The 20,260-nt window shown below is 42.9% G+C and overlaps 1 protein-coding gene across 2 annotated transcripts in view; it reads right to left on the bottom strand.

Moving 5' to 3' along the window:
- Window positions 1-3,192: 3,192 nt before the first annotated feature.
- RNF145 (ring finger protein 145) overlaps window positions 3,193-20,260 on the bottom strand; it is a 56,047-nt gene continuing 38,979 nt past the window's right edge. For both annotated transcript variants that reach the window (XM_074960203.1, XM_074960202.1), the window contains exons 6-11: window positions 16,593-16,768; window positions 11,376-11,516; window positions 9,873-10,055; window positions 7,390-7,537; window positions 6,124-6,480; window positions 3,193-4,816 (exon numbers count right to left, since the gene is read on the bottom strand). In XM_074960203.1, coding sequence (XP_074816304.1) covers window positions 4,370-4,816; window positions 6,124-6,480; window positions 7,390-7,537; window positions 9,873-10,055; window positions 11,376-11,516; window positions 16,593-16,768 — 1,452 coding nt within the window. In that variant the 3' untranslated portion in view covers window positions 3,193-4,369. The remainder of the gene's footprint in view (window positions 4,817-6,123; window positions 6,481-7,389; window positions 7,538-9,872; window positions 10,056-11,375; window positions 11,517-16,592; window positions 16,769-20,260) is intronic.

Below are 20,260 nucleotides of genomic sequence, written 5' to 3'. Positions count from 1 at the left end.
TATTGCACTCTTGTAAATGAACTATTTTAACAACTCTCCCGTCTCAAACACTTCATATCTGTTTGTGCAAATTCTAAGGACCTTCTGGCCTTTGGCTGCAGCTGAAACTGGTAACATTAAGGACGAGAAACATCAGCGTCTTGGAAATAATGACTGTGGGCAAAAACTGCATTCTAAGACCGGTTCCTTTCTTTTGCAGTGTGCCCTTTTAACCAGAATGGCTCTTCTGGCTTTGTACGCCTGCAGGCATGCCCTGTGGTTGATACTGTTTATTGTCCTCTAGTCTGCTAAGAACTCAATTGCATTTAAAGCAACTCCCCTCAAAGCCAGACTTACTAGGTCATGGCTCCTTGTTTCTTTACAATGTTCATATGTGCTATTGTTCATTTGCAAAAGATTCATAAAAAACAGTTTAAAGTTGTACAGTGAGTTTCCTGAATGGTTTATAACCAAATCACTGCTTTGTTTCTTCATAGCAAAGACCTGGGCTTTGCATGGCTTGGGGTGTTTGAGACTTCTCTTCACTGGACATTTGCATCAACGCCATACCAGGTAACACAAAAAGTCTTTAACACTAGCATCCAGGGCTCACACAGTACAGTAATAAATGATTATGGCTACAAACAAACCAGCCATAGGCCTTGTCATGACTAGGAAGAGAGTCCGGCTTTTCCGGCATGCTAGTTGTTATGATCTTAAACACGATTATGCACATAAGGAGTCGAGCGTCCACCAGGACCAGCTAGTTACATTTAAAAGCACTAAAGCATCTCGACAGGAGGTGCAAAGGGGTGTTTTAAAAAAGCATTAGCTAAAGCATTTTCAAACATAACCGGTTTCTTTAGTCCAGGTAAGACCAGAGAGAGCTCATGAGTTGGATATAATTGAACATCGTCCCTTAAGATCTCCACATGGTTGGCACATGGTGATGTGTCATCTCTCTTGTTCCACGGGCAAGTGAGGCCACTAGGTCATACCAAGCTATTTTGGACTGCAATCAGTTCACGCGCACTCTACTTGGCATTTCTGTTTGATCAGGTACGCCAGGTGGAGTAACCTCAATTGTTGGGTGGGCGATTTCCAGGTGCCTGCTTTTCAGTGGGTGAGTGCTCAGTGCGTCTGAAAATTGGGCTCCTTTGAGAGTGGACCAGATTTTAATAGATGGCCCATAAAACCATTTCCCCCTCCTTAACTGCAGTTGCATAGAATTATCTCTTCCATTTGTGATGGGAAAACATCCTTGGGACAGCTACCGCCAGTGCTTACACAGAAAAGTGGTATGAGGGAGGTATTCAAAAAGGTATTTTTGACTGCTTGTTTAACAGCTGGAAATAGAGCCTGCCCTATGTGTGACAATCAGGGACCAGACACCCAAGGGGAGAGCAGGTTTAAACCCCCCAAATCAGCAGGGACCCCTAGCAAGTGCTTGTAGATTACCAGCAGACCACGAGCCACAGCAGTTTGAGAACTGCCAATATATAGTAAACCAATATTTTTACCTGTGTCCCACTGCACTAGTGTCTCAAAATTGGAATTCAAATTTAAAATCAAATCTACTTTTCACTATTTACATTGCTTACTTTAAAGCATTTCTCTGTGATAGAGCAAAAAAACCCAGCGACGTCAGTTTCATTCTGATTTAGTTACACTCAATGCAGCACATCTGGGTTGCAAACACTGCAGGGGAAGTATTGAAAATAGCAGATTCCATGGAATTTTTAAACCAGTATGTTAATGGACAGTACTTTGGTTCGTGTTTTGGTATTGATTTTCTTGTAAGAGTTCATTTTGGACCAAGCAGAGTTCCTTCAACTTAGTCTGTTTAGCTTTCCCGGAAAAAAAATATATATATATACAAATTTTCCTTTTAAGGGATATTCAAGCGGTTTACGCCCAAATTTTCATCTGAGTTATAATCTGATAGTGAACACCCTTCCGATTATAAATATTAATAAATCAAATCCCACCCCTGTGGGCAGCATAATCTAGGGGATGGGGCACTGGCCTAGGAATCATATGGGGGGAGAGGCAGAGTGTCAGGAACATTTTCTCCAAGTATAAAAACTTGAAACTGATGAACTTTTAGTTCACAATGTTTTTGATGATCTCACAGATACCTCAAGTGGGTGTTTGTGCTTTGATCTCTCCTTCTCTCCCACCACGCTTCTCTTGGGTCATCTTGTTTCCTTGTTGCCTCCCTAGACACCTGGGGCTCTGCCTTATCCCTTCCCCTCCTACAGCTTTGCTCCCTGTGCATCAGTGGAACAGACAGATCTCACACGGATCAGAACTTCTTCACATCAGCCCTGAGAGCTTTGCTTGGCACCTTCTGGCACATGACTGAGGACCTGGATTTTGGAGTACATGGTTCTGGCTAAAAACACGCCCTAGGAAATGAGAGGAAATTTGTGTTTTATAATACTGATCAGTACCCTGTTAGGATCCTATGCAGGGCCCATCCGCAACCCTTACACCTCCAATAACTTAAAATTGGTTGCAGTGAAGCATGTCTAAATATGGGCATCAAAAGTGAAACATTTGGAACTGTACAATTGTGGACTTTGTTTTGGGAGAGGTCAGGCTATCACGGAAAACAAGGATGAAGGAGAGTTTGACTGTCTGCCACTGACGCACTATACTGATGAAGAAAAAATTTTAAAAGTGACAAATCAATGAAAGTTTCTCCCTATTTTTCCACTGAATTCTACTTAATTAATAAGCCAGTGAGTCACAATGGTCAAAGAAGCATATGGCAAATGTTACCGTCACTCACTAAGGAGACATGGCAGTACATTAAAAACGGAAGACACTGAAGCAGGCTCTTGCCATTGATATTTTCAACTCTCAGGCGAGAGCCCAGGTCGAAGTATTTGCTGTGGGGACCAGTAGCACTGTGGGAAGCAGCATGCTTAGGCTGGGGGGGGGGGGGGGGGCAGGGCAGAGAGAACAAAACATACCGTTTTGTAGTTGCTCCTCTAGGTTAAGGCACTGGTGGCAATGACAGGTTTTAACAACTGGAACGGTCTTTGGCTAGAACAGCACTGTAACACACGTGGGAGTGAGTATCAGATCTGCTGAGCTCAGAGGGGAATGCAGTCAGTCTGCATGCACATATAATTCAGGTACCACCTTCTGCTTAAGAATCACATCACCAAATATAAAAATCTTCAAATGTAATTTATTAAGACATTCAGCTAGGTCTGCTCGTCTACATCCAAATTTACTACTAAAAATAAAATCATATCACATTTCACGTTAAGAATATCAATTTTGAAAAAAACACTTCAGAGCCAAGCCTATTGTATAAATAAGTGACTAGTTTCTTTTCATATCAAAATTCACATAAAAAATTTCCTGCCCCCACTCCCCCCTCCCATCCCTAGTTCTATCTGAAGCCGTGATGAATGTAAAAATTTAAGTATGGACACATGCGTGTCAAAGAATAAAGGTGCAAATTCTAACAACAGCTTTAAAAGTGGCATTTGCGGCGTTTGATCATACACGTTTCTGTACTCATTCCCAAAGTGCAAATATTGCCAGAGTTTAACACTGTTTCAATTCAGCTGCAAGAATTAAACATTACACAGGATCAAACAGTATTGCAAGGCCGCTATCTGTGCCCTAAAACTCATCCCACTCTCTCCTGCACTTTGCAGTGAAGGGCAAAGTGTTCATTAGAGCTTTAGTTTACTTCACATGGCCCATACTGTGCATAATATATTAACAAAAGTTTCATATACATCAAAATATTGAAGACTCCGTCATAAAAGTCAAGAGTCACTATAGATTACATGAATGCAAATGTAATTGCCCCACCAAAAATACCCAATGCATACACGCAATGTATTAGAGTGCTTCCATCTTCCAATACAATCAATGCTGTTACATCTTTGATTTTGGCTTCAGTGCTGTACAAAATTTTGTCAGTAATCATGGCTGCGCTCCAGTCAATGCAGAAAAACAGGCCAAAGCATTCGAGCATCTCTCACTGGTACCCTGGGACATGGTTCAGTGTGATTCTTCCTCCCCACCCCAAACACAAGCTAATGGTTGTGTTTCTTTCACACCTCACACCCTCCTACTTCTCCTCCTTCCCCCTCACCCGCCCCCTGAAAATACTCTATGTCCATGTCATTTGTTTCCAGTTTCTCCCTCCCTTGCAGTTCAGAAGCAGTTTCTGAAGTCATTTCTGTTGAATCGCTTTGGAATTGCCTCTACCAGGCAGCCCACAAAAAATCAGCATGGGATTTTACGTTTCGACTAGCATTAATTGCTAAACTTTTTCACAATTGTGGAAGGGTAAGTTCGCTCTGCTGAGTCAGGCACGGGTCTCTGACATGGGTCTGTTCCTACATCATCTTCTGCCACTTCAGAACTGGATAGAAAGTCTCGGGTCCTGAGTGAGAACCTCCTCCTGGCCTCCAATCGGTTCCTCCACAATAATCTCCCCCTGGCTGGCCTCAGACGGACACGTGTCACAATCCAGATTCTGAGAATCATTCTTGGCATCCTGAGAGTGCTCCTGGTGATCTGGCCCTTCAGCCACCTGTCCGTTACGATCACTAGGGCTCTCTTTTAGATTTCTCTCCTCCTGGTGTTCAACACCAAGATGTTCAGTTGCTTCCTGATGACCAGTATTTTGCTCTGCTCCAGGGTTTGGCTGTGGAGCTGGCTCTGGTGCCAGTCCTGGTGGCTGTGAGGGGTTTTTAAGTTGACAGTGGCACAAAGGACAGGTCTCTTGCACATACAGCCATTTCTTAAGACAACCAGAATGAAAGAAATGGCTGCATGGTGTGATCACAGCAGATTTCATGTCCTGAAAATAATAAAAATCAAGATGTCACACAACAGCCAAACACCTGTCCTCCCAGAACTACCCTACATACTCCACCTGACCTCAAGTTTACTCTGAGAGATGAAAATTCTAAGGCAAGACGTGTAATGATTTTTCTACATACACACAAACCTCCACATAACTTTCAACAGGCACAAGACCAGTAAGTTTCCAGAGGAAAAAAAGTGACAGAACTCAGGTACCCAGCCTCATGAGGCTGATGACAAAACAATTGCAACCCCATGGAAGTTAGCCCCATACAGATTAAAAGCAAGCACAAAGGAACTGTTATTTACAACGCTTTGTGGAAGTAGTTGTAGGGTCTGGGTTACAAAGTACTAGGTGGAAAGACAAACCCAATAGTCCACTTGTAACCACCATGGTGTGAGAGCAGCAGAGTAGAAATGAAGTGCCTAGACCTAAGGCACTGAGGAGAGACCAGGGATTTTTACTCAAATGCAAAGTAAGCTTTTGTTTTAAATAAACATTTCAGATCACTGAAACCAAGTTTGGAGCCAATCCAATCTTAATAAAATCATGCTGCATTCATCCTAGGGTTACTCTCTCACTTCCATTCACAACAAACATGATTTCCCAGGGAGGAAAGAAGCACACCTGTATTTTTTTCTTTTTTCCAAAGCACAAAGTGTGGTAAAGATAGTGCTTCCAGTGTTAACTTCTAACTTCCTTACTTCTGTTGGCTTATGTTAAATCCTTCCCCTTACAGTAATCAGGTTTATTTTTCTTTTATAACCAGTGTTTTAAATTAAGCAAGAGTGGGAATTAACAATCCATGGAGACTGAATTGTTTCTACGAAACCGTACGACACATTGGCTAGCGGTGTACATACAACCTTACAGGAAGCCGTAAGAGAAATCTCCCCAATTGAAAAAAAAAAGTCACTGTTTGGTTCTACTAGAGAGACTAGCTTGGCCCATACTCACTGGAAATGCTTCAGAACCTCAGATACGTTCAAGAGTATGACACTTGCTTTAGTTAAATCTGAAAACCGATTTTAAAAAAAAGCAAAAAACAAACGAGAAAAAGGCTATTCTGGTCTATTTAAATTCCTTAATTTCCATGTTAGTTTGTTCTAGGTTTCCAATGCAAGGACTCCCTCCAATTCTGCACTAAGCCAAATTACACACAGCAGAACTCTGTGGGGATTGCAACTGAAACACAACCAAAGTCACTGCACTCGTTACAGCACCGGAGACTAACTCCACACCATCCAAAGGTATGTTAATAAGAGTCACTCCCCTACAGTTCTACTACTTGAATTGCAAACCTGGTAGCAGATGGCACAGATATCATTGTGTTGCTCCAGCTGCTCCTCTGTGGCAGTGGGCAGCGATTTGATCTTATTCACAGCATCCCTGCGGAGAAGAAAACTTTTCCACCCCAGCTGGGCCCGGAGCCACACATTGTAATAGGAGTGGATGAAGATTATCATTGAGCCCATCACAGTCCATTCTCCAAAGATAGTCTCCGAGACGCCGTATGCCACGACGCAGAGAGCCACGAGGAATTCCAGCAGCCGGTATGTGCCGTTTACATAGTAAATTACATCATCCATATTTTCTACTGGCTCTTTTCTGAACTCCTCAACCATAAACAACACATAAATGAAAAGTGTTCCAAGCACCTGAAAAGAGGACAGAATGACATGGTTTCAGCATTCAGGTCCCCAGGGTAAGTAGAGTTCAGTACACACAGGGCCCCCCTCATCTGGAAGCATATAAACCCCAAATCAGCCAAGTACTTGCTTAACTTCAAGTAGAACCTAAATCCATCCCTACTCACAAAGCATGAAGCTTCTGCTTAAATACCAGGGAAACCCATGCTTAAGTGCTTTGCTGAATCAAGGCTGTAGTTAGGGCTTGTCCATACAGAAAATGCATATTAGAGAGGTGTGATTTCTAACGCGCACAGGCCTATTGGTGTGAACACTCTTTGAAACAGCACTACGTTAATGTGCACTAGGGAACTTTTAGTTCATGCCAGAAGGGTCTACACGTGGGCCAGTTAGCGTGGGACATGTTGGTGCACTTTAGAAATCACACTTCTCTTGTGCACAGTGCCGTGCCATGTAGACAAGCCCTTAGAGACATGGATAGTGACTAGACACACAAAGACATCACATGACAAGCTTCCAAGAGCTATTTTTTAAATAGTGAATTAAAAAATGAAAATGAGGATACAACCCCCCCACACAGGAAAGTACGTATGTATGCATGTTTTGGACACCAATATATTTTCAGATCACCTCTGTCATGGAAGTCTCCTATAATGATGCAATCTATGTGCAGTTTGGAAGCTTATTATTGTAACCAATATGCCCTTCCAATCCTACAGCATTATTTACAACAAATATTTTAGTTCCCTGTGTTCTCAGCCCAGCACTAGAGTAGTCTAGCCGCAGGAAGAGATAAATAAAAGATTTTACATCCCAGCTTCTGCACTCTAACACTCCCCCCAGCACTGTTCTGGTCATATCCCGTTACCTTAGGGAGAGAAAAAAATAAATGACTACCATGAGGCTAGTGTGCCTTACCTGGAGGGAGGTTAGAATACTGCTAGAGATAATGATCAGCAGCCAGAAATCCATGTGGAAAAACTGACAAATCATGTAGGCCATGTATGCTGGGAACACTAGCAAGAACAAGCACAGGCTGACTGCACGGAAATGCTTCCACAGGCTCCTGCAGGAACAATGCAATGGTTGGGATTCAGACAACTGGCATCCTCTCACTGAGAGGACAGTGGCTTATGTATCTACGGAAGGCTTTTACTTTACGAAAAGGAATTCTTAATTTCCTCAAGTACAGTCTAATTCGCAGTACAAACAGACAGTTATTCTGATGGAAGTTCAGTTCTTTCTTCCCTGTGCCTTTCTCAGCACAAAGTGGAAAGGCTACATCCTCAGTGAGACAAAGGCAAAAATTAAAGACTACAAATAAGTTACACAGGTACTGCCACAGCGGATCAGGTCAGTGGTTAAACTAATTGTCTCTGGTCTCTGACAGAGGCTGATACCAGATGCTTCAGATGAAAATCCAGGAAATCCCATTAGAACAATTATGGAGTAATCTGCTCCAGGCAGTCCATGCGCTGAAGCATAAAGGTTTGTAAGGTTATTTTAAATGCTATCTGGTATACCTGCAGAAGTTTCCCCATAAAAACATCTCATACTTCGACTCTTATTAGACTCTTTGCTAGCCTCTATAACCACCTGTGGAACTCACTGCCACATGACGACTGTACATCGTGTAAAAGTATTTCCTTTTATCTGTTTTAAATCTGTTGCCTTTCAGTATTAACGGATGTCACCTTGCTCTTATGAAAAGCGATGAACTGTATTTAGATTTTTTAAAATAAAGACATCTATTCCAAGGCTCTAGTTATCTTAACATACTTGATCATGAAATAAGTACAATTAAGTTAAACCTCAGCAGCACTGAAATTGGTTCCACGGGAACTCAGCCAAACAGCCCAGCCATCTACCTCTCCGTGATCAAGGAAGTATACCCTCAGCCTTCTCCAAAGACTTTTTCAGATAGGTGTCTCTTGCAGTATTCCCCAAAAGAAACCAAATTCAGGCTATTTCAGATCAAAGGGGAGCAAGTTCCAGAGTCTCAGAGCGAAAGCCCTGCCAGCTGTGCCCTCCCTTTTATAACACATAGCTCTTCACTATTTTGTAGACCCCTATCATGACCCCTTTTACTAATCTCTCCCCTACACAGTCCTAATATCTTCACTCGCATCCCATTTGGAAATCTTTCCAGTGCCTCTAGTCATTACTCGCTATGATACTTGGCAGCTCTCTCTGATGTCTTTTTACACACATTTAGTTCCAGAAATAAGAGATACACTGAAACTGACAAGCGATAGTAGAAGGGAAGAAAGGAGACAGGAGAATTACCCTAATTTGACTGCAACTAAGGTTAGAAGAAAAAAATTCTAAAATTAACTGAATTTTGTAAATACCTGTATTCCTTCTGGGTTGGGGGGAGGGGCTTTCCCCACCTCATTTGTTCAGAACTCCCTACAAATTCAGCTTTGGACCTGGCAAACAGTTACAATTTGCTGCTACCAGTGACTGTTGTTTGAGAACCAAATACTATCTCCTGGCTCTACTCCCTTTCCTTTCGTCAGCATATTTAGAGTTAACATGCCACAGAGACTGTGTTGACCACAAGCAACCTCTGAGCCGAACGGACTCACTGGATATAAATAAACCTCCTCTTTTATTTAGAACGCTTACAGATTACATAAGGCGAAGAGAGACATGCAATTAACATAGGAAATGCAGTTTCATGCCAGAACACCAAAGACAAATAAAGCTCCTTAAAGAAACACAAAGAAATCAAAGATAACAGGAAAAAACCCAGCAGATCAAAACATCCACAAGACTCCCTTCTTCCACTCCTCAGGTTCTCTCCATAGACACCTCCCATTCCAAGCCTACAACCGGTCCCACAAGCTTGGGATCCTGAAGTTAATCTATGGACTATTACAACTTAGTAGAATTTTTTTCCCCGTGATTCTATTAAATAACTGGCTGTTTCCGTGACATGCTGAACTGTGGTTTTGTTTAGCCAAGAGCAGGGCTCAGTGCGGGGTGATGACTTTCCTTGCATCATGTAATACCCACACAATTCCTGATGCCAGTGGCTGCCGAGCAACATGATCCTGTGCAGACTGTAAGACATGCTCACAGATGAGTCTTCATTAGGACCATGCGACCCAAGTCACTTTCCTTCTGCAGAAGGAATCATGTTGCAAAGCATCTCTGTGCTGGTGAACATCACTGTGTGTGTGTGTGTGGGAGAAAGGAGCAGGGAGGAGATAAGGAGAAGGAGCAAAGAAATGAGAACTGTCTGTATACTAACCTTATTATTCTTTAGTCTACAAGAATGTGGACCACCTTAACTTAGCCTTGTGGGCTACCAAAAGGTATCAGGCCATACATTAGTGCGCTCACCTCTACAAAAAAGAGTTTTAAATAGCTTTCAGTTTAGAAAGTCCATTTCTTACTTGTCCCTTGAAGCTCCCAGTGCCAGAACAATGGGATCAGCAATCTCCAACATGGACTGAAGGATGGATGCTACCACAATGAAGAGAATAATACTAAGCAGGAATGCCCGATGGACAACTTGAAGCTCGATTAAACCAGTCTGCACGGCCAAGATCAGGAGAGTGACTCCTTCTGTCATCCCCCTTTGGGTTGGGGTTTTGAAGAGAAAGTGAAAATAAAATGCAGAGGGTTAATTATTTTGCTTCATCTTAAAATAAAAGTCTGGCATGTATGAAATCAACAGTTTGTCTAGCCCTTTGTTTCTGATTCTATTTTAAGATTTCTTTCTGCCTTGTATGACCTCAGGAAATTAACATTGATATATTTCTTTAAAAAATACTGCTTATGCTTCTTTGTAGCTTGTAGAGGCTTTGCTGACCTTTACTCTTTAATGTATGCAGTGGTGCTGTAGCCATGTTGGTCCCAGGATATTAGAGAAACATGGTGGGGGAGGTGATATCTTGTATTGGTGAGAGACAAGCTTCAGGTCGGGGCCTGAAGAACTCTGTGTAAGATATTCCCTCACCTGCCTTGTCTCTCTTTTCCTTTAATGACATTCCTGTCTGAAGTCCCACCACTTGGGTACACTTTGAAAGCACTGAATTCAGAGTTAGACATACAGCACAACTTCCAATGTCGCTAACAGACACTCTAGAACAAAGAGTCCCCTGAATGTCCCACTTTCACTCTTGTGGTTTTGAAGTTGAAAGTGAATTTAATATTTCTGACGTAGAGACAATGACAGCACTGTCTTGAAGCAGTTACAGCACAGCGTGGACTACCCATGACTGGTTCTCCCCCACGCCCACAATGCTCCTGCACCATTCCTGGGCAGCCTCACTTTATACTCACTGCAATTCCCACTGACTCACCTCAGACCCAAAGTACAAACAAGTCCTTCACTTGTGGCTTGAACCAGCATTTGACCTCCTGGTAAAAGCTAACATACTAACCCACAGGGCCACAACTAAACGCCCAATTTTATGTCAGGCAGTTGTGAGAAGCACAAGAGAAACAAGTTGCCTATATTCTTCGGCAGTTTCCCACAGTAACTTTTAGCTGACCAGTGCAAATCTTCCACAAAAGATTAGTTTGGTTTCACATGTAGTTACATGGGGGGGAAAATGAACCACGAAGTTAAAATATAACTACATAAGCATTTAGTTTTTCTAAACATTTTTAGATTCCTTCAGTCACTGATCCCCATGAAGACACCGCAAAGAATCTAAAATCCCAAAGAGAAGCACTGTATGTATTACAGAACTGCATGACTGCCATTCTAAGATTCATGATAGACATTTCCATCTCAAACCCTTTAAAATAGTGTATTTGGGCTAATAAATAAGAAGCGTGTCAGAATTCCTATGCATTCTAAGGCATTTATAACGGGTTAAAATAACTCTCAGTTTAACAAATGCCAACCTCAGTGCTACGTAGTTCTAAATATGCTGCCAGGCACTTACCTGTTCATAGCTGGGTCATTCATGAATGCTCGGTAGCCCTGCAAGTAAAACTTGCAGAGAGTCAAAACTCCCAAAGCAACAAAGGAGACCGTGAACACCAACCCCAGGAGTGAATATGGAGTGCTGCAACATTCTGCAATGCTAGGGGGAAAACACAGTTTAATTAATAAAAAGATTTCTTCAATTAAGAGTCTGAGCCGGTTTGAAATCACATCTGGATTGGCTTAAAAAACAGAACATGAGAAGCCCCACAAGTACATGCACGTTCTTCTACTGAGACAAAATTACAAGAGCAAAGTCCACTATTTTCTCCTCGGACATCAAAGGTCAAAGATTCACATCAAAGGTCAGTCACAAAAACGCATTGTTATGTCTATCAGCTGATAAGCAAGCCCATGTGCTTCCCCATTGCTCATTCAGATTGTGCTTCAAGACAGCCCCACAAGGTGGTGCTATCTTGCTTTTACTTTAATAAAGAAGAGTACTCATTCTCAGGCATGGAAAAGTGATGCATTCAATTCACTTAATGACATTTCAATCCAGTTACCACAAGATGACGCAAAGTTACAGTAGATCAATTTGACTGATCGGTTAGTTCCCAAACATAGCAATACTACCAGGATGCCAGTCACTATATAGTGCTCATATAAACGGTTATTAAAATGGCTAATAAATTGAAAAGTTTTTCATAATTCTGGTCTGAAAAGTGATCTGAGATCTTGATATTCAACTACTGCTGACCCACAAAAGAGGCCTAGTACAAACTTCAAATAAACTATACCAAAGAGACATACAGTCTTTAAACAATTATCTGAGCGAGAACACAGGATGCTCTCGCTCTCAGGCCTACTTCTCTTTTGATTTGCTACTACAGTGAAGTCACAAGGTGAATCCTCAGCTGCAACAAGAGCTGGGTGCAGCCAAGTTTGAGGAATCATAAAAGAGCTGTTTCAGCTCACTCATCCTGGGGCCTGTTTTCTGTAGTCCTGGCCCAGCGCAGTCTAGAGCAGTCTCAGTGTTTCTCCAGAGTACAACGGCCTTTAATGGGAATCAATCACACTGCTACTATGGCTATACATCCTCCCACCTCCAATGTCAGCAGAGTTGGAAAGCAGTGGTGTAGAGCTGCTCTATGCTTGCTTTCTCTAACACCAGGGAGTCCTCAGCTACTCAACTCAGGGCCACGTTCTGGCACCTTTGGTTACGACAGCAATCCTGGTTCCTTCAGGACAACAGGCTGTTCCCAGAGAAATTATTAGGATGTCACATTGCAGCATTCTGATTAATTCACTGCTGGGTCAAGTAGAAGCAAAGTGCTCCAAGAAAGAGCATGTGTCAGAAAAACTAGATGGAACAAAGGAAACGATAAACAGATGCACTGGTACTCTTAGTCCATTTTTAATGTTTTATACGGCACCAGAGAGGTAACACAAAAAAAGCAGGTCATCTCTTTTTAACGTGTCTGTGTAATATAACATCTCAAGTTTTATTACAGATCATTCTGCTTATTCTTCAGCAATCCAACATTTTAAGTTAAAATATCCCTCCTCCTCCATTTGATAGGGCATGAAAGGCTTTTGTAGCTGAATAGGCTGCTCACTAGAAGCTTCTTAACTTCCTGGCTATGCCTCTGCACATGAATGGTAGCTGTCTTTGAAAGAACACCAAAGCAGAGAATTTGGAAGAGTCTCATTCATCATACAATCAAGGGGTACTCCTGATAACTCATCAAATCCTCCCTATTCTCCAGTGGGAGTGATACAAGCCCTTTCGGAAGGTGGCCTACAGATATAGAAAGCACAGAGTCTGTAATGGAACACTGGCTTCTAAGAACACTCCTCACCACCAGAGCTCTCAGCAAAGAAGGGCACGTCTACAGTACCAAAACAATAAGCATAAAGCTCAATGTGCACATGAGACAGATTTGTCTAACTGGTTGGAAAAGAAGAGTTATGCCCGATGATTGTGGTACAATGTGACTTGTAGTGACTCCTCCAAGTTCCCAGTATGTTGCTCTGGTGTGACCACAAATAGGAAAGAACTGGCCAAAAAAGGTGGAAGTCCCTGTAAGGGATGACTATCTTCCAGGAACTGTGCTTGCGCTGGTGTTCGTCCCTCTCAGTACCGGTCATGTGCGATGTTTAAGATTAAGGGCCCCGCTATGTGAGGTATTTTTGAATAACTTCAGGTTTTTTTCCAAACTTGTCAGGAATGAAGGAACTATAGTTAAGGGGAAGTCTGATCCAGGATAGCTGAGCCTCCAGGTAGGCTCCATAATAAAGAACTTTCAACCCCTCTAGCAAGCATGCTACCACCCTTCCTAATGAAGTTGAAGTGGAGATAATTTACTGTGTAAGGGACTCAGAGGAGCTTAAAAACCTCAAACAAAGGACTGACTGGAGAGCTTTCAGATTTATCCTTATGTGCCCCCAGGTGTGAGCTTGTAACTGTCCTGAAGGTTTGAATTCTTGCCATCTTCAAAAAAAAAAACCACAACGAAGGCTGTGTATTGTTACTGTTTGTTGTGCATTTGTGGAAGCTTAACATTGCTATTAAATGCACTCTGATTGCTCTTGCTTGAATTCCGAAGTTGTACAGCTCTAGGAAATAATTCATTACCGCTAATAAAGGGCACGTGTGCACAGACTGCTCTTTTCTGGCAGAGAAACATTTTTCCATTTTATTAAGTAGACTGCAGTACAGTGAAGTCTTCTGGCTGACTAGAGAATCTTTCTTAGCTTATCTAACAAAATGAAATTTTAACATCCTCTCCTAAACAGTTAGGCTGTCAGAGATAAAACCTGCTACTGGAGCTTGTTTCTCTTCTGAAGAAAGAGTGCTACTGTTGCATTTTCTTACCATGGCAAAGCAATGCACCTTTGGCCCCCACAACACTGGCATAAAAGTTGCCTGGTTGTGTGTGTTGCTCCCAGGCAGGTAAAAGATGACAGCAATTGCCAAAAACCCACCAGGAAGGATGCCTTGAGGAAACACGTCCCCAGAGCGTGATGAAATTGAGTCTAAGAGAAAAAGTCTGGTGCTTTCATGTTTTGGGCTGTACAGAGAAAGTCTAGCGAGTAATATTTTCGAGATGGCATTCCGTTTAACTCTCACTTATTATGAAGATACAGATTTATTCTGATACCTGGCAGGCAAGTTCTACCTGATGTACATGGATGATACATGATCATTCACACTCTTGCCCCTCAATTCTATGGCACAATTCCAGAATCTAAACACTAGAACTGGAAGTGGTTTAGATTGCACCAGGTAAACCTGTGTTTTAACTTTAAATAATTTCAGTAACTGGAATAATGACGGTTCATGCCTGCAAAGACCAACACTGATTAACAGGGATATTTGCACGGAGTGTGTCAATCTGGCATTAAAAATCTTTGCTTTTGGAGATCTTGTGCATGTAGCAATAGCCACAATATTTGCCAAATGCATGAGGCGTGTCAGAAAAATCTCAGTTTCCCTGCTGGGCCATGCTGTAGAAGCCTCTGCTCTCTGCCTGTGGCCAGACAGAGTGCACACATCACTAGTGCACAGGCTTCTGTATCAGGCACGGTGGGGAGCTCTGAGCCTAAATGACTCAGTGATGTGGGAGCTAGTGGGTCTTCTCTGCGAGGAAGAGTCATTTCATCATCCCCAGATTCCTTACCTTCCTGCTGTCAAGGGTCTCAGATTTCTCAGATTTCTCAGCGACAAGAGTCAAATTTTCCAGTTCTTCACAAGCAGCAAAAAACCTGTCATCTACCCAGCCATTTCTTCAACTCAATCACAGAAATTAGAGATGGAAGAGACCTATTAGGTCATGCAGTCCACGCCCCTGGCAACTGCTACAGTACAGCTAGGTACAGTCAATATTCTACTTTGTGCAAAATTAAAACTTCAGTGGAGGTGTAAAATAGTTGGAGGTTTTTTTGGGGGGGGAGGAGACTGAAAACTAATTACCTCTGTTAATGTTGTAATGCAATACAATACTGATGGTACTATTCATTTTAATACGTAATGTGATCAAACCCCTGGCATTTCTCTGTTTATTTTAAGTTGACAATGAAATCAGAAGACTCGAGTACTGTGATGGACACAGGGCCATATGTGAAAGGTAAGCAACAGGAATGTTCTAGAACCTTGATCCTGAGACTGTGGTGTCAAACAGGTTATTCTAAAAACAAAACCTTTACAGAGAGTTAGGAGATGCTGGCAATGTTTCTACTAAACCACACAAAGTTGATAGACAAGAAGGTCCCAAATGCAATAAGAAGGTGAAGGGAAAGACTGGCGAGTCATAATCTAGTAAGGGAATGACTGGAGACAGGGTGGAATAGGTTTCCTATGCTTTCTCTAAACCTTGTAGAAAGATTAATGCCAAAAACAAGACAGGGAAGAGGTATGAAAAGTTCCCAAGCACCAAGGTACTGAGAATGTCCCTCTGCTGATGAAATGGTCCATAAGAATGTGGATTGCTAAATAAAGACACCCTTCAGAACAAACCAAACATCAGAAATAGTTTGTTAGAGAATCCAGTCCAATACCCTGAAAGCTAGATTCAAGAGGAATCCAACTGGGGAACAGCGTAGCATACTGGGATATTTAGGATCACCATCAGAAAGATAACCCAAGTCTCTTCTTCCTGAGGAAAATACTTTTTTTTCCATGTGTGCTTTATTTCTGATTCTGCTGATATCATTGTGGATGGAATTCCCCATGGTCGTTGTTCATTGCTAAACTTTCAGTTATGGCATGGATTTCAATGCACTCCAGAACGTGTTGCATATCACAGCTGAAAATAAAGCCTCCAGGACCCAAAAGACACATTGATTCCTCAACACAATCCTACAGACAAGTACCAGAGGAGGAATGCGCTAGCTAGCCTCAGCTGGTGATATCTGAGTTTGCTGAGTCAAATCTTTTGAAGCCCTACCAAACTTCCGAACTGAAGCTCTGAGTGTACAGTGGTTTGCCCATCACTAAGTTATATTTTGTATTCACTGGGAGCTTTTCCATAGTTCTGTTAATACCCCTCTCTCCTGAGCTGCTGTGAAGCAGAAGGCTTCACTGAACTAATATGCATGATGGACAAATATTTACTGGGGACTAGAAGAAGACAGCTGATTTAAACCATTCCATCTGTAGACGACAGTAGATTAGTTCAGGAATACAAACAATGCATGCACAGAAAACAGCTTATTATGGACAGTAGTTAATTACCTTGTCAGAAAGAGGAAGAGAAGCCTCTCTCTTGAGGCGGGCTGATCTCGTGTGCTGAAATAAGAGTAGATTTGAAGAGCAAATAAGACAAGCCAGAACACCATGAATAGAACGGGGACCACCAGCTGGTTCCACAGAGACATCCCCAATGCCAGGAGACCGTACACCTCCACTACCTGGGCAAGGTAAAGACAAGACCAGTTTGTTGTATTTGTTCACATCCTGTATGTTTACAGAGATAACAGATTAGAAAAAACAAACAAAACATTCAATTCATTTGCAATTCAAACCATGAGTCGGATTCACGTGGCACAAGTGGGTCAGTTACAAGGATTCGTGACTTTGTATTTCTTTGACCTTTTGTTAAAGGCAGGCGCTAAGTGCCTCAGACACCTGTCAGAGCAGAGGCTAAATATCTAGCAATTGGCACATTTGCAACATATGACTGTTACAGTCTGGACAGCAATTCTTTTAAAGTTTATGCTACTCCTTGTACAACGTTAATACTAGGTGACTATGGAGCAATTTTCAGAAAGCTGGAAGGCTAATCCCTTAAAAGTGACAGGGAAATTATTTATCACTAATACTTCCATAGATGGCTTTATTTTAAATCAAATGTCTGTTTCTCACAGCCAAGACAAGAATCACACAATGGCTACAGAGTACCCACTAGGAAAGAGGTGGGCAAACTATGGCCCGTGGGGCCACATCCGGCCTGCTGGACCCTCCTGCCCAGCCCCTGAGCTCCTGGCCCGGGAGGCTAGCTCCCAGCCCCTCTCCCATAGCCTCAGCTCACTGCGTCACCAGCGCGATGCTCTGAGCGGGGGGGGGGGGGGGGGGGGCTGCGAGCTTCTGGGCAGCGCAGCTGCAGAGCCCAGCCTGACCCGGTGCTCTGTGCTGCGCGGTGTGTGGCTGGCTCCAGCCAGGCGGTGCGGCTGTAGCGCTGCCAGCCACCAGTGCTCCAGGGAGCACGGTAAGGGGGCAGAGGGGTTGGATAGAGGGCAGAGGAGTTCGGGGTGGTGGTCAGGGGTGTGGATAGGGGTCAGGGCGGTCAGAGGACGGGGAACACGGGGGTTGAATGGGGACAGGGGCAGTCAGGAAGGAGCGGGGGGGTTGGATGGGGCGGTGGGGGCAGTCAGGGACAGGGGTCCTGGGGTGGTTAGGGAGAAGGGGTAGTTGGATGGGGCAGAAGTCCCGGAGGGGCAGTCAGGAATGAGAGGAGGGGTTGGATGGGGTGGCAGTGAGTGAGGATGGGGCAGGGGCCCCAGGGGGGCATCAGAGAACAGGGTGGGTTGGATGGGGCAAGAGTCCCGAGGGGAGGGGCGTCAGGGGGCGAGAAGGGGAATAGGGAATGGGGACCGAGCCACGCCTGGCTGTTTGGGGAGGCACAGTCTCCCTAACCAGCCCTCCATACAATTTCCGAAACCCGATGCGGCCCTCAGGCCAAAAAGTAAGTTTGTATGTTAAAAGAAAAGAGAATTAGAGAAAAAACTTGTACTTTACAAGCATGTAACTACTAGTATTTTAGAGTGAAAGATTGAGTAGGCAAATCATATTATTTGCAGATCCCTGTCAACACTGGCAAACGTTACAACATATTACAGTGAGGTCCTGTAAATGTAATTTCTATCATAGCTGATTAACAAGCAGCCGACTAGTTTGGTGGCCAGAAGTAGCCCCTGCTCAGGCACTACAAAGGATCTGCAATGTCCCTGCGAAAGATTCCTGTGGCACAGGAGCAGAACGGGACCAGCATAAGAAACCCTACACAGAGAGGGGGTGCACCTATAGTATTGAGCAACATGGGGGATTCTGGGAAGCTCCGTAACTTGTAGGCAGCCCCTGAAGTTGCTCTAAACTTATACCAGCCCCCAAAGTCCAGAAGCCAGGATGCATAAGGTGACAAAAAGTTGCTTTTGCCCATCCTCCCCCTGGGCTTAGTCCCCTGAACCGCTGGGTTCAGCAGATGAAGCTAAACATTGGGTCTGGGTGTTTTAATATCCCCCTTCTCCCAAGTTTTTCCACCGGTATTACGAACAACTGTGTGCAATACTACAGTTGCAAAGCCTTCAACAACTGTGAGATCACAACTACTGGATTAAGTTATTACTGAATAATTCATGCTGAAGTCAGCAACTACCACAAGTGATGACAAAGGATGATGAGTACGTCATGTTAAAATCAGGTTAGGGCAAAACTCCAATCTGGTATAAGCAGATTCATCTTCCTTGACCTTCAATGGAGTTGCATCTACTTACACCAGGTCTGAAAGGGGGCCAATTTTTTCACCACGATTTTTGTTTCTGGAGTAGGGAATAGGCTCTAGATTTCCACATTAGTGAGCTCCTTAAAAATAAAATTAGAAGGGTGATTTTCTTGTTTTTTCCAGCTTTCAATTAAACCAGATTATAATCATAATATGCAGCCCAACACGATTACAATTGTTCCCAATTGTACAATTGTTGCTGAGGTTGGCATAGGCAATTTGCCTCAGAAGCACCTTCCAAAAAAAGATTACCAGAGGCATTAACATTTCTCCTAATTCCAGCCAGTTCTCTCTAGCATACATTGCACACTACTATTCTCAGCTGTAGCTGCTTATTATTCTAGCAGCATGTTGTTAATACCTTCCAAACTGTTCCATAGCCACACATGAGAAGTTATGCCCTTGATTTGCACAGGGCACTGGTAGAAACATGGCATGAGCAATGCTCCTTGAAGAGTTTATACTAGAATATTTTTTCTTAAGGCCAAAACAGTACTACATTGACTAGTAAACACAGATTTGAAAGACAAAGGGGGTCAGTGAGGCAGCCCAAAAAAAAATCACTTACCTTTCAAATCTTTACAGTGATTTTAAAAACCAATCTAATTAGTACACTTACAATGGCCCATAAAGTGGTAAGGAGAATAGACAAAAACAACACTTGAGTAGCTTTTCCTTCGAGCATGCATATGGCATTAAAACAACCTCAAGATATTCAAGTGTTCTTAACACAAGTGCCAGAGAAGAAAGAAGTGTTGAAAGTACATTTATGTCGTCACTGCACTTCAAGTGTTAGCTGTTGATCTAAGCTTTTAAAGTCAGTTTGAGGTTTAACATGGGTTTATTGGTAAGCTACATACAAAACTATGTTGGATTTCAGGCTTTTTTTGCTCTTCTTTATGATGTACAGAAATGACCATCTTCCCAAAACACCCTGCTGACTTATACTGTTGATTTTGTATTACCACCACAGAAACGTGGAGAGTCTCAAGTCTGGTCTTCCCTATTCTTGGGAGAAGGTATCTCAGATTTGCCTTGTGAGCTTTCATACTTAAATGAAGAGCAATGAATCTTTGACAAAGACATCTTTTCAACTAAACGTGTTAGGCACGGAGGTTAAATAGGTGGTAAGAAAAAACACAATGCCTACGTTTCAGATAGGCCTTGTCTGCAGTAGGGAATTTTACCAAAAACAATCCCCACTAGTGCTACTGCATTGCGGGACATGGCTGGTGCAGAGTGGAGCTTTTACCACTGTGTCATTTTGACCTGCCCTAAGCAGAGTTAGGCAACACAGTAGAGAGAACACCAGTGGCTGCAGGATGTTCATCCACACTAATAGTCCCACCATTTCTACCACATTTGGTAGCAACAACAGGAAGTTTGTAGGACAAATGGTTAG

This window comes from Natator depressus, chromosome 8 (assembly GCF_965152275.1).
Source record: "Natator depressus isolate rNatDep1 chromosome 8, rNatDep2.hap1, whole genome shotgun sequence".
In the NCBI taxonomy this organism is placed as follows: Eukaryota; Metazoa; Chordata; order Testudines; family Cheloniidae; genus Natator; species Natator depressus.
This window is presented reverse-complemented; position numbering and strand designations above follow the sequence as displayed.